The 14,814-nt window shown below is 36.4% G+C and overlaps 1 protein-coding gene and 1 pseudogene across 9 annotated transcripts in view; both read right to left on the bottom strand.

The window, feature by feature from the left end:
- Nucleotides 1-14,814, bottom strand: part of GALNT11 (polypeptide N-acetylgalactosaminyltransferase 11) — a 50,478-nt gene that overhangs the window by 14,593 nt on the left and 21,071 nt on the right. For 6 of the 9 annotated variants that reach the window (XM_038559775.1, XM_038559779.1, XM_038559780.1 and 3 more), the window contains exons 3-6: nt 7,924-8,047; nt 6,407-6,573; nt 4,074-4,199; nt 487-736 (exon numbers count right to left, since the gene is read on the bottom strand). In XM_038559775.1, coding sequence (XP_038415703.1) covers nt 487-736; nt 4,074-4,199; nt 6,407-6,573; nt 7,924-8,047 — 667 coding nt within the window. Of the gene's footprint in view, nt 1-486; nt 737-1,794; nt 1,897-4,073; nt 4,200-6,406; nt 6,574-7,923; nt 8,048-8,534; nt 8,648-14,814 lie in introns of those variants that run through there. The other 3 variants (XM_038559781.1, XR_005371351.1, XR_005371350.1) reach the window with 3 other exon arrangements.
- LOC119869670 lies at nt 11,555-11,673 on the bottom strand (annotated as a pseudogene).

Below are 14,814 nucleotides of genomic sequence, written 5' to 3'. Positions count from 1 at the left end.
CCACAGTGCATGGGGGCACTCCTACCATATCCTACACAACAATTATCCCAGGATACTGTTTGTATCTGCCTGCCTTCCTAAGTGATAAATCCTTGAGAACATGAATAATTCCTAATTCACAAATCTTTCCTTAGGAGTTGGCACAGCATATAAAATTCAATAAGCACTCAAGGGACGCCTGGTTGGCTCAGCAGTTTAGCGCCTGCCTTCAGTGTGGGGCGTGATCCTGGAGACCCAGGATCGAGTTCCACATCGGGCTCCCTGCATGAACCCTGCTTCTCCCTCTGCCTATGTCTCTGCCTCCCTCTCTGTGTGTCTCTTATGAATAAATAAATATTATTTTTTAAAAAAGCATTCAAGAATTTCTAATGGACAAATTAAGCCAATACTTCTCTCCTTGCAAAGAAGGGATTCTCTTTAAATATTTTTCTCTTTTGCAAGTACTTCGATAGGAAGTACTTTTTTCAAATCAAGGAGAAATCTCACTTTATTGGTGCAGTAGCTCCTTCTGGTCCTCCCAGCTCAGAAAGGGGAACGAGATCCCACTTGAAGTGTAGCCCCCAGTTGAAACCTCCCCGCACGACAGGGGACGAGCTGTACGCGAGCGTGTCTGCACTGATGATATCAATGACAGGGCACACCACGGTCTGCTGGTCCTCCTGGATGGCGGCCAGCAAGGGCTGCAGCCACATCACATTTACTTCACAGTGGCTGTCCAGGAACACGAGGACTTCTCCTGAGGAGGCAAACAACAGAGGACCTGAGAGCGTCACAGCACTCAATTGAGGTAGGGCTGCCAGTTCAATCAGATGATGTGTTTACATGTGCCACCCTTCCAGCCCAACAATTAAACCACTACTCTAATCACCAGTCAGGAAGAGAAGAGGTTACTTAGCCAGGAATTCTGCTTCAAGCATACTGCTACAATTGAGGAACATGTGCAAATAAATTCTGATTCTCCTCAGTGAAAAGATTAAAAGTCTCACAGGAATAATTCTGTTCTTTGGACAGAAAGGTATGGAGTATGGTACAAAGACAGCAGCCACTTGTATATAGATATTTTTATTACACTTACTGCAATCATAACATTTCTAAATTTAGGGGCACCTGGGTAGTGCAACAAATTGTGTCTGACTCTTGGGTTTCAGCTCAGGTCATCTGATCTCAGGGTTGGGAATCTGAGTCAGGCTCTGTGCTCAGCAGGGAGTCTCATCTTCTCCCTCTGCCCCTCCCTCCTCACTTAAAAAAAAAAAAAAATCTAAACTTAGGATAGATTTCCTTGCCTTGTAAACAGAGGCTAGAGAACATAATTGTTTTCACTGGTGACTCAGAAACATGACCATATTATTGATCATTGCCACAACACAGCAATTCTTTCAGGAGTGAGAGAAGCATGTACTGCTTTCACCATGTCTGTGACATGGGTTCCCTTCTCTTCTGAAGTCACTATGCAACTGTGACATTGCTCATTTCTTCTTGTATCTTCCACTTTTCCTTCCTAATTCTCCAACCCGGTTGGCTATAGCAGTTCTCATGAGCCAATGGGATATCTTTTCTTCTAGCCAGTAAAATAAAAATCATTAATGATTTTATCCTGCATTTTTAATCCCTTTTGATAAATGTGAGGAGGAGTGCAGGTTTCTTTGACAATTCCAAATTTCTTTAATAACTTCATGGTTATTCTTAGTAACTGAGAAACTTAGAATCTTATCAAGTAGCATTATTATTATTCTAAAGGTTTATCCATAAAATGCATCAATATAGATTTTATATGAATTCCTTAAAAGCACCTACTTTAATAAGAAGCATCCTACTTCAACAGGATAGCAGAAATACATCAGGCAAGAAAGTTCTCCATGATGACAATTAGGTAAGCTCAATGCCCGTAAATGACCTCTGAGGATGTAAAAAGCATACAGCTTACCAGCTGTCCTTTATAACAGAAAGGCAAAATGCCCAGCCTGTAACTAGTCAATGTGAAGCCAATTAAATCAAAGTTCCTTTGAAGAGAAAATGTATTCATAGCTTTTCTTAATTCTAAAAATGTTACTTTTTCTGACTTAACTAAATGACGTAAGATTACGCCTGGTTATGCTGAGCCTGAGACTGACTTTCCCAAAACCGGCTTACTTCTGACAGACTCTAAACTATATCTGAACAAGGACCAACAGACCATAAAGAAAAAAACTAAATAAATAACTGCTGTTATCTGAAAAACATAAACTTTCGGTAATAATGTATTGTAATGGCATAATCTTGCCATTTCCCACAATTTTATCTCAAATCAGCCAAATCATTAAGTACTTATTTGACTAGAATTTTAAAGAAAAAAATCATAAGCCTTGAATTCCTTCTACATATGACTGTAAACTGGATGCTTGTGAATTACTTCAGTTCACTGTGGTTTAAGAGAAAGGGGGAAGAAAGTCTAAAAAATAAAGTCTCAACTATACTCAGCAAGAAGGATAACAGGTATTCAGGAGGGGTAGTAGAGAGAGCAGTGCCAGCCACCATAAACCCTTGTGTTGGCCATCTTGATGCAAGGGGCACACAGGGAAGGTGGGAAATGTCACTCTGAGCCCCTGCCCCAACTTCTAGAATTCTCAAATTACCTTCATAATTGTTTTTGCTGTATTCATACACTACCTGCAATATTATATACCTAATATTTTAAAACTGACTCATTTAACCTAAATAAATTTATTTTAAAAGGAAAATTTTATCAAGATCATATGTGAAAATCAGGATCACTAACCTTACAGAAGTAACCATAAAAAAGAAATACAGGCAGCCCAGGTGGCTCAGTGGTTTAGTGCCGCCTACAGCTCAGGGCCTGATCTTGGAGACCTGGGATCAAGCCCCATGTCAGGCTCCCTGCATGGGCCTGCTTCTCCCTCTGCCTATCTGTCTGTCTGTCTGTCTCTCTCTGTGTCTCATGAATAAACAAATAAAATCTTAAAAAAAAAAACACAGTGGATTCAATGTAATGTAACTGAGGACTGATCAGACATATTTTCTGCAGAAGACTAAATTTGGTATCTACTCTTTCTTTTTAAAAGGGGAGATGAAAAAAAAATAAAATAAAATAAAAGGGGAGATGAGTACATGCTGAAAATGTTTTAAAGATATATTAGTAATGGAGACTTTACCTTTCATGGACTCAGAAGGATTGAGAGAGAATTTTAAAGAAAGTACCTTTATAGTTTTATATATCAATTTTAATTTTTAGTTTTATTTATTTTTAAAGATTTTTAAAGTAATCTCCACACCCAGTGTGGGGCTTGAACTTACAACCCCAGAGATCAAGAGTCACCACTCACTGAGCCAACCAGGTGCACCTGTAAATCAATTTTCAATATGATGTCCATTTATCCAACAAAACTCATGATGCATTATCACCAGGTAGGGGTATGTATCTGTCCTTAAGAATTATTTGCATAATTCAAATCAAAGAGTTTAGGTACACATATTTTAGATTTTGTATTAAAAAAATTATAGGGGCACCTGTATAGCTGAGCACCTGGCTCAGCTGTTTGAGGGTCCATCTGACTCTTGATTTCAGCTCAGGTCCTGATCTCAGAGTTGTGGAATTGAGCCCTGCGCGTCAGGCTCCATGCTCAGTGTGAAGTCTGCTGGAGATTTTCTATCTCCCTTCTCCCTCTGTCTCTTCCCCTTGCACGCTAGCTAGCACACTCTCAAATAAATAAATCTTTTAAAAAAATTTAATTAAAAACTTTAAAAATTATAGAAGTTCAGTTACATTGTGTTTTTCTCATCTCCTTACATAAGTAAACAAGATACAAACCTATGTGAGGAGTAGTAATTCGCAGTAAGGGCCACTATGAAAACAGATCACCTTGGACTCTAAAGCTCACCTTCTTGGGAGTCTGTGTTTTGGGACAACAGGGTTGGAGTTTTGAAGAAACTTCCCAAAGTGAACAAGCCTCATCTCTCCTGCTGACAATGCCTATTTAAGACATCGCTTTTCACAAATCGCTGTACAATCAGGAAAGGCTCCAAGGACAAAGCCTTCATCACTCAACACCCACTGAGAAGGGTAGTAGAAGTTATACCTGTTGCGTGGGCTGCTCCAATCATCCTTCCTCGAATCAATCCCTCACGCTTTATGTTTCTTATTACTTTAATTTTTCCAGGGAGGTATTTTTGGACATACTCCTCTAGTTCTCCTTTCAAATCATCTGAAAACAAAGAGTCCCATAATAAAACCACAGGAGATATATACAAAGACTTTTTTTTATAGCTACTCCAAGATTCTATCTGGTACTTGCAACAACAAATTATCAAGTAAATATTATAGAATCTTCTGTTTTATTATTTTTTAAAAAATATTGTAGCTTATCTTGAAGGAAGAAAAAGCAAAGAAATCAAGAGTAAGAGTTGAAACACTAGCCAAGAAAAACACTAACCTTACAGACTTACTCATATTTCCACAGCAACTAGCACAATGCTTTTGCATAAAGTATGTTTGAAATGAGTATCTTCAGTGAATGTTCAGTTGACTGCATATAAAATCAGATTTAAAACCAAAAAAAAATGAAGTTTGTCTTTTGTTTCAAAGTAATTTATTATGACTCTGTTTCAGAATAATTGAAACAACTTCTATTGCCCCTACCAAGAATTATACAGTAACAACAGTAAATATGTCCTTTTATAATGTAGCACCTTCCAAGGGCACTGAATTATTTTTTTTATAAATTCTAGTTTGTTTAACTTTAAATTTCATAACTACAAAGAGGATATAATTCTTCTCATTGTTAGTAAATAAACCATGGTTAAGTTATTGTGAATTTTCAATTTTAAACAGCTACAAACTGAAAAACAAATAGATTTAAAAAATTTCAACACCATAAATTCTACAAGTTAGTACTTGGTCAATCTTTTACTTTATCCAGACTCACAATCTTGGTTTTTCAATCATTCATTTTTGAAATTAAGTTTTGTTTTCTATTAACCCTTCTAAATTTTCTTTTGTGTTATTTCAGTACTTGCCAAGATTTAAGCATTCTGTTCCCATTGAGCTCAGGGTACATTTTCTTGCTTTATATATTTAACTGGTAGACTAATTCTGTTGTTGATAAGAGATGCTAATAAAGTCTTGAGTAATGGAAAATATGTAACTGGCATACAATGTATCATGCATACAATTCATTAATGTACTTCTGCACCTTGCCTTAATGAAAAGAGCAGAAGGCTTAGAGCTATGTGGACCAGGGGTCTAATTTCAACTCTACCACTTAACAGCTATGAGACCTCAAGCAAATTATTTAATATTTCCTCCTTCATAAAATGAGGATACCACCTATCTTTCAAGGTAGCTGCGAGCTGAATAAGCAGCATAAATAAAGAGCCTTCCATCCTATATGTATGTGAAACTGTTCTCAGGAAGTCCATGCTGAATCGAAGAAAGAAGTACAAATTTCCAGTTATAAAAACAAGTCACAGAGATGAAAAAGTATAGCAGAGGGTATATAGTTCAATAAAATCGTGGTAACACAGTATGGTGACAGATGTGGTAAGCACTAAGTAACGTACAGAACTGCTGAAACAATATGCTGTACAACTAAAACAAATATAATGCTGTATGTCATTATACTTCAATAATAAATTTTTTAAAAGTGTATAACATATGTACTGAATCATAAAACACTGGCATTCAGAGATCATCTAAGGGCTATCACAATGCAATCCACTTTTATCTGGAGATAGTCGGTATAACAGACCTATCAGAGAAATATAAGCCCAAGGCGTTACACTGAGAGAAAAAGCTAGTGTCAAAAGGTCACATATTAGGATTCTATTTATGTAACCATTCTTAAAATGACAAAATCACAGAGAAAGAAACAAAATCACAGAGACAGAATTTGCAGGGGATCAGGGAGGGAGTGGGTCAGGGAGGTAGATGTGAATATGAAAAGGTAGCACGAGTCAGATTTGTGTGGTTACAGGAATGTACACACAGGATAACATGACACAGAACTGTACACAAAGACTGTACTGATGTCAAGTTCCTGGTTTTGATATTGCACTGTAACTATGTTAGATATACCAATGGAGGAAACTGGGTGAAGGGATCGTGGGACCTCTTTTGTAACTCACTGTTACTAATCTATAGTTGTTTTGAAATAAAAGAATTTTTTAAAAAAGGTAAGCCAGAGGAAAAATTTCAGGGGCCAAATTCAAATAGCAGTCTATAAAAAGATTACAAAGATAATGCTGTTTCCTCAAACCTATCTCTAATCAACAAACAGGTTAGTACTTGCCGCTGACTCCACTGCTGTGGACCAGTGTCCTACCCACCATACATGTGAATAGTCAGCTCTGTTGATACTAATTCTACCGTGATCAACAGTCCAGACCCCACAATATCAACTATGACATCCCTTACCAAAGTCACTGTCATCATCCACAAGGATGATTTCATGAAGGAGCTGGGCTGGCGTGCGGTCTAGAACACTGTGCACAGTACGGAGCAAGGCAGACAAGGCTTCGTTGTAGAAACAGATAACAACACTAGCGGCTGGCAGGTCTGCAGGGAAAGACTTGTCTCTACATCTGTGAAGACACATATGGCAAAATGCAACATCTTAAAAGGCTCAAATGTTTTAGATCATCATTCACTAAACATTTAAACTGCCTCTTGTTCAGACTCTTTACTGCATTATAACAAAAATTTCTTAAAAAGCATTTAAGAATACACTCTGGTGTCATACTCAAGAGTTTTACAATAATTTCTCTCTCCAATACCTGCTATCTGCTTATTTTTAGATCAATATTTAAAAAAATGACTTTTTAAAATTTTTTGGTAGAGGTTACATAAAACCTGTGTTATTTGTATGAAACCACTAATAGCTTTTAATGCAGTATTCATAAGCCAATGTTCAGCTTCACCTTTCAACGAACATTCAAAAGGAACAGAGATATAAAACTTTGTATTTGAAAATGTCATTTCTTGCCCAGTAATAGAAAAATATTTGAGAAAACTAGGACATAAATCAAGATCATGGAAGAGCTTCTATCCAGCAACTATGTGATAAAAAAAAAACAATAAAAAATCACTAACTTAAAGAATAAAACCCAGAGTTCCATGTTCTTTTGCATGGCATACAGAGCATTCCAACATCTGGGCCTCCAGTCTCCTGGTGTTCCTCCATTACAGCCACAGTGAATGGTTTCCACACCTTTCCAAGCCTTGATCTGTTCCCTATGTACAGGAGATGTCCCTTGTGCACTGCTCCACCATCACCCTCTAGGAGGACTTCCCTGACCACTCCACTTTCGGGATCCCCACTTCACAGTTCCTACCACAGCCCTCATGCTTGTGCTACTGCAATTACCTATTCCCTTATCTATCCCCCCTGCTATACCTTAAGTCCCGTGATCCCAGGGAATATGTCTTACTCCACTTATTTCCAAGACCTAATACAATGTTTTAGAAAATAAAGGCGCTCAAAAAGGTCTGTGGAATGACTGAATAACCAACCATATGAGTGAAAAGCCTTTGAAACAACAAAAATGATGAAGACAAAAGTGAGTTAAGTAAAATTCTTCACGGATTTTTCATTCCTCTGTCACAAATACAATAAACATTTAAAACAAATTTATCAAAAATAAATAAATAAAAAATAAAACAAATTTATACTGAGAAAGTTATCTAACTACATGCCATTAATACCTCTTGCCTTTCACTACGATTTTAAATTTCAAAAGAAACAGAGCAAGCTCTAGAACTTTGCTAGTATAATCTCAAGCCTTAAGTGTAACGGGAGTGGAAAATCTGTCTTAAGTTTTCTAGTATCCTGAATAATGAAGCCCACTGCAAAATATTAACGCCATCAAGATTTATATACTGCTACTAAAAGTACTGTCATTAAAACGAGTAGCATACACTAATGAGAAACGTACGCAGCATTCCTTGTGTCCGGCACATCTCTGTGGTAGCCCAAGCGGTTACTGATAAGCATATTGAAGGCATGTTTCTGATAGCCCAAGTCTCTCAACTCCTGATCACGTTCATTAAAAATCATACCTGCAAACGATTGGTGTTAGTCAGTATGTTAAATCTGGAAAGGATTGCTACAGTTATTGTTGATACTATAATCCTAAGAAAATCCTGACTTTAACCTCTTATAACCAAATAGTCATGTGTCTCAAATCTAGCTTGTCTCCATTTTCAAAAAAGTAAACTGAAGAGAATCAAATTGTTCTCAGTCTAGCTCAAAAAATAGGTACACCTTAACCATAAATGATACCTGCTCATTCTTACATATGACCAGAAAAAAAAGACTTGATGATTTTTCCATAAAAGCAACAGATCATTAAACCCACAGGGATCTCAACAGGTCCCAATAACAGGCAAGTTTTTACAGGAACCTTTCTCCTAAAAAGACTATTGATAAGCCTTTCTATAAAAAGTCTCTGATTCCAGACTTTAATCAGCTTCACAGTCAAGAAATTCCCTCAGAGATCCCATCAAAATCACTGTAACATCCTGCTCTAACATTCAGAAACCTTACCTTTACATAGAGGACAAGATCTCTTTTTCGCTCTTTCTCGTATCAAACCTTTAACCTCTCCTCACAGAATGATTCCCTTGTACCAGCATTTCCCAAAGTCTAGTCACAGAAATCTAATTCCACCGGACAGTAACACATGTTAAAAAGAAAAAAGGATTTCAAAGTCAAACAATTCAGGGAAACAATGGATTTTGAAAGTCAAACAGGTTTTTGTTTTGAATGGCAGGACAATCCTAATCCTCTAATAATGTTGACAGCCTTATAGATACCAAGGTGTGAGGAGATGGGATGGGATACAGGATGCAATGCCTCCACAATTTGACCACAGATGACTAGAGAGTCCCAAGATCCACTTTGGGAAACGCTACCTTTTAATATGCTTTTTCTATGAGCTTTTAAAGCTGGAGTACATCTTTTTTTTTTAATGAAATATTTTTATTATTAATAGACATCTACAAACTGTTTTTTTTAAGAGTTTATTTATTTATTCATGAGAGACACACACAGAGAGAGGCAGAGACACAGGCAGAAGGAGAAGCAGGCTCCATGCAGGGAGCCCAGGATCACGCCCTGGGCTGAAGGCAGGTGGTAAACTGCCAAAGCCACCCAGGGATCCCTACAAACTTTAAAGTATTTGGTGGCCCTGCATACTCTGTTCTTACTGGCTAAAAACGAAAACAGAATTACATGTTTTGCTTCTATTACACAGTGTTTTCCATATATTTAGGTACCCTAAACAGTGATTCTCAATTACCTGAAGATTACTTTCAATCTTTGTCAATAATTGACAGAATTGTGCTGACATTTTAACTGTCACTAGTTAACATGTTAATTCTATGCCATATGCAGTGCTCATAATAATAATAAATGTACTCTTCATCCTCTATACCTATTTCACCCATCCCCCACCCACCTCCTGACAACTCCTGTTTGTTCTCATTAAGAGTGTTTCTTGTTGTCTCTTTTTTGCTTCTTAAATTCCACACACAAATGAAATCATATGGTATTCATCTTTCTCTGACTTATTTCATTTAGCATTATACCCTCTAGATCCATCTATTTGTTGCAAATGGCAAGATTTTATTCTTTTTTATTATGGCTGAGTAATATTCCAGTGTGTGTGTGTGTGTGTGTGTGTGTGTGTGTGTCTCTATACACACACACTTCTTTATTCATTCATCTATCAATGAACACTCAGGTTGCTTCTATAATTCAGCTATTGTAATAATACTGCAATAAACATGGGTACACTTATCTTTTCAATTTAGTGTTTTTGTAATACAGTGACTGAATCATATGGTAATTCTACTTATTTATTATTTATTTTCAAAAAGATTGTATTTATTTATTCATGAGAGACACAGAAAGAGAGAGGCAGAGACATAGGCAGAGGGAGAAGTAGGCTCCATGTAGGGAAGCCCAATGTGGGACTCAATCCTGGCACTTGGGGATTATGCCCTGAGCCAAAGGCAGATATTCAACTGTTGAGCCACCCAGGCGTTCCGGTAATTCTACTTTTAATTTTTTGAGAAACTTCCATATTGTTTTCCAGAGTGACTGCACCAGTATGTATTCTCACCAACAGTGCATGAGAGTTCCTTTTCTCCACATGCTCACCAACACTTGTTTCTTGTGTTGTTTTTAGCCATTTTGACAGGTGTGAGGTGCTAGCTCATTGTGGTTTTGATTTGCATTTCCCTGATGATGAGTGATATTGAGCATCTTTTTATGTGTCTTTATGGCCATCTGGAGGTCTTCTTTGGAGAAAGAAGATGCACTGCAAATGTCTGTTCATACCTTCTGCCCATTCTTAATTTGGATTATCTGGGTTTTTTGGTGTGTGAATACATCCTTTTTTAAATAATGAAAGAAAAAAGCTCTACTAGCATTTTATAAGAGGATGCAAACTCGATGAAAGCAGAGACTTTGTGAGCATGTAAAAAACATAAAATAAAAATTGCTTGATACCCAACACCTAGGACAGTGCCTTGCACAAATAGATTTTCAATAAATACTCTTTGATTCAATAAATCAAAGGACTAGCTCATACTGATACTATAAGGATTATTTTCTAATACATATCTCTTGATGAAAAATTATTCCATATTAAAACATCACTTTATGTCCATCTATAGGGGAGTAAATAAATAAAATGTGGTACACACACACCACCCATTAAAGAAGGGAAATCCGGCATTTGTGACAACATGGATGGACCTTGAGGGCATTATGCTAAGTGAAAGAGAAAGACAAATACTGTAATGCTGTATGATTTTTAAAAAAATGTGGAATCTAAAAAAAGGGAACTCCTAGAGACAGAGAACAGACATGGTTGCCAGAGGTGAGGTGGGGGGGAGGTGCAGACTGGGTAAAGATTGGTTAAAAGATACAACTTCTAGTTATTTGAAAGTGGCTACTCTCAGATCTTAAAAGTTCTCATCACAAGAAAAAAACATTTTTAACTATGTGAAGTGATTGACATTGACTAAACTTAGTGTAGTAATCATTTTGCAATATATACTTATGTGAAGTATGATGTATACCTTAAACCAATACAATGTCAATTTTATCTCAATACAACTGGGGGGAAAATCACTTTAGCTTACTTTTGTCCCTCCCCTGCTCATATAAAAAAATCACAGCCAATTAACTAGCATGCCAGAGGATCTATTTTTTTAATTTAAAAAGTATTTTTCAGTATGACCACAGCAATTTTAATACTGCATTTGAACACAATATAAGCAACAGAATCAAAAAGCAAAGTGAGGGATCCCTGGGTGGCTCAGGGGTTTAGTGTCTGCCTTTGGCCCAGGGCGAGATCCTGGAGTCCCGGGATCGAGTCCCACGTCGGGCTCCCTGCATGGAGTCTGCTTCTATCTCTGCCTCTCTCTCTCTCTCTCTCTCTCGCTATGTCTACATGAATAAATAAGTAAATATTAAAAAAAAAAAACCCAAAAAAAACACAAAGTGATTCAATTAACTAGTACTTGGAAGCTCTTGCCAGCTTCATGTAAAAGTTTATTTGTACCTACTTTAGAAAATGATGAGCTATGAAACAACTCCCCATATCAGCACAGGCATTTGCCTGTTGTCTGGCTGTGTAAACTACGGATAAGAAAAACACAGTACTCAGGCATGCCTCAAAGGAGCTATTTCAAGTTCTTTTATAATTAACTTTGGATTAAATTAGAAAACCTATTTTTAATTTTAAATTTATTGTTGATCATCTTTCTAAAATGTACTTTACAGATTCTTTTCCCTATTTAATGATAATGCCCTATTCAGCAATAACCATACTTTTAACTATTACTATATTGATTTATATTAGTTCCTTCTAAATTAAGTTCTCATCATAGAAGTTGAGTAGGTTTTTTGTCTTTTATCACTGTGGTAAAAATGGATATAACATACAGTTCACCCTCAGTGACACTGACTACACTTGCAATGTGGCACAGCCAGCACACATAGTTGCAGGTATTCACACCACCCCAAAATGAAACCCTGTACCCATTAAAGCAAGCCTCCCGCCCTCCTCCCACCCCAGCCCCCTAACCGCTAATCTGCTTCTATTCTCCATACATCTGCCTACATTTCATATAAATGAAATCACACTGTATATGACCTTTTATGTCTTGCTTCTTTCACTTATCGTAATGTTTTCAAGGCTTCTCCTTGTGTCAGACTTCATTCCTTTCTGTACCTGAATAAACATTTTGTCTGTCCTTTTCATCAACTGGACAGTTGGGTTCTCGCCACCTCTGTTCATTGAGAATAGTGCTATGAACATCTGTGTATAAATTTTTGTTTGAACATCTGTCTGCAATTCTTTTGGGTATAAACCCAGGACTGGAATTGCTGGGCCATATGGTAATTCTAAGTTTAACTTATTGAGGAACCACCAAACCGTTTTCCATAGTTGCTACATAATTTTACATACATACCCGCAATGTACGAAGTTTCCAATTTCTCTGTATCCTGGCCAACACTTGTGATTTTCCTTTTTAAAAATTATAACCATCCTAGCAAGTATGAAATAGCATCTCATTGTGGTTCTGATTTACATTTCTGTAATATCTATGTTGAACATCTTGTCTATCAAATTCTTTGCCCATTTTTATTTTTTTTATTTTTTTTAAAGATTTATTTATTTATGATAGACAGAGAGAGAGAGAGAGAGAGAGAGAGAGGAGGAGGGAGAAGCAGGCTCCATGCCGGGAGCCTGATGCAGGACTCGATCCCGGAACTCCAGGATTGTGCCCTGGGCCAAAGGCAGGCGCCAAACCACTGAGCCACCCAGGGATCCCCTTTGCCCATTTTTAAATTGGGCTATTTGTCTTTTTATTGTTGAGCTGTAAGAGTTCTTTATATATTCTGGGTAACGGATCCCCATGAGAGACAGGATATGCAAACATTTTCTCCCATCCTGTGGCTTGTCGTTTTCACTTTCTTGTCTTCTATGATGTACAACGTACAAAAGTTTTTAATTTCAATGATGTCCAATTTATTTTTTTTTTCTCATTACTTATACTTTTGGTGTCATGTAAGAAATTACTGCCAAACCCAAGGTCATGAAGATTGATCTCTGGGATTCATTCAAGGCTTTTATGGTCTTAGCACTTATATTTAGGTCTTTAATTCATTTTGAGTTAATTTTTACATATGATATAGGGTTCCAACTTCACTTCTCTGCATGTGGCTATCTAATTTGTCCCAACAGCATTTGAAGAGACTATTTTCCTCCATTAAAATAGGCTTGGCACACTGTTTGAAAATCAAGTGGCCAGAAATGTTGTGGGGTTATTTCTGGACTCTCAGTTTACCCACTGATCTATATATCTGTCTTTAGGCAATATCACACTGTTTTGATTATTGCAGCTTTGTAGAAAGTTTTGAAACTAGGAAGTGTGAGCCCTCCAACTTTGTATTTTTCCTAGATTGCTTTGGTTATTCAGTGCCCCTTGCAATTTCACATTAATTTTAGAATCAGGCTTTGTATCTTTTCAACAAAGGCCACTGGGATTTTGATAAGGTTTACCCTGAATTTATGGATTGCTTTGGGTAGTACTGACACCCTAACAGTATTTAGTATTCCAATCCATGAACCTAACATGTTGTTCCATTTATTTAGGTCTACTTCTACTTCTTTCAGCAGTTTTGTAGTTTCCAGTATTCAAGCCTCACATCTTTGTTTATTCCTAAGTATTTTATTCCTTTTGATACTACTGTAAATGGAACTGTTCTTAGCTTTATTTTCAGACTGTTGCTAATGTACAGAAATACAACTGGTTTTTGTGTGATCTTCTGCCCTACAACTTAGCTGAATTCATTTATTAGCTATAATAGGTTTGTGTATCTGTTATAAAGCATTTAGTTTTTCAACTCAGCAATTGGAGCTTGTCACACTTTGAACATCTACAATTTTCTATTTCTTTCAAAGGCAAATATAAGGTTCAATCAAAAGAGTTAACTCAATGTTATTCTTTATAGAAGTTTTTTACCAAACTATGAATAAAAAGAAGCCAGAAATTTTCCTATTAATGCTTTTAAAATATCTAAATCGCAGTTTGAAAAAAGATTAGAAGGTATATCTTATAAATACTGAGGTGTTAATTTCTATTTCCTCAAATAATTTTAAATATTTTCAACTCCATGTATTAGAAAATCATTAAGTTCTAGAAACTGATTTTATTTCTTTGAAACTATGATCAAATGAAAAAAGTTTTACCATTTCCTTTATATTCTGTGGATCTTTCAGTGTCTTAAAATCCCTTACTTTTACTCCTAAATTACTTGAGATTTCTAGCACCAGATTAAAGTTCTTCCTTTTTTTTAAGTTTTAAAGATAACCAAAATGGCTCATTTATCCCTTAAAATAAAATTTGCTAAAACCAAGATTCTAGAATTATAGCATGCAAAAATCATACACAGTAGATTCTTGCTTCCAAATTGAACAGAATATAATTTTTGAAGAAGTTTCCCTTTTTTACAAGATTATATAAACTCCTATATATAATGTACTCCAGCATCTTAATGATTCTTATAAGTAGAAATCTTATGAGATACAATTTCAGCTTACCTCTAAACCTAATAGTTCATGTTGTTTTAATTAACTCTGCCTTTCAAAATATGTTGTATATAGTCAAGTTACCCTTTGACTATTTCTTTCCCTTATTAAATAATGCTAACAAAATCCTCCTCCATAGCTTGCATTTTCTTTCTTTCTTCCCCTCTCCCCCCCATTCTGGACCTTATTACTTTCTCTCAAGTCCTCATAAAATAT

The sequence above is a fragment of the Canis lupus genome, chromosome 16 (genome assembly GCF_011100685.1).
Source record: "Canis lupus familiaris isolate Mischka breed German Shepherd chromosome 16, alternate assembly UU_Cfam_GSD_1.0, whole genome shotgun sequence".
Taxonomy (NCBI): Eukaryota; Metazoa; Chordata; class Mammalia; order Carnivora; family Canidae; genus Canis; species Canis lupus.
This window is presented reverse-complemented; position numbering and strand designations above follow the sequence as displayed.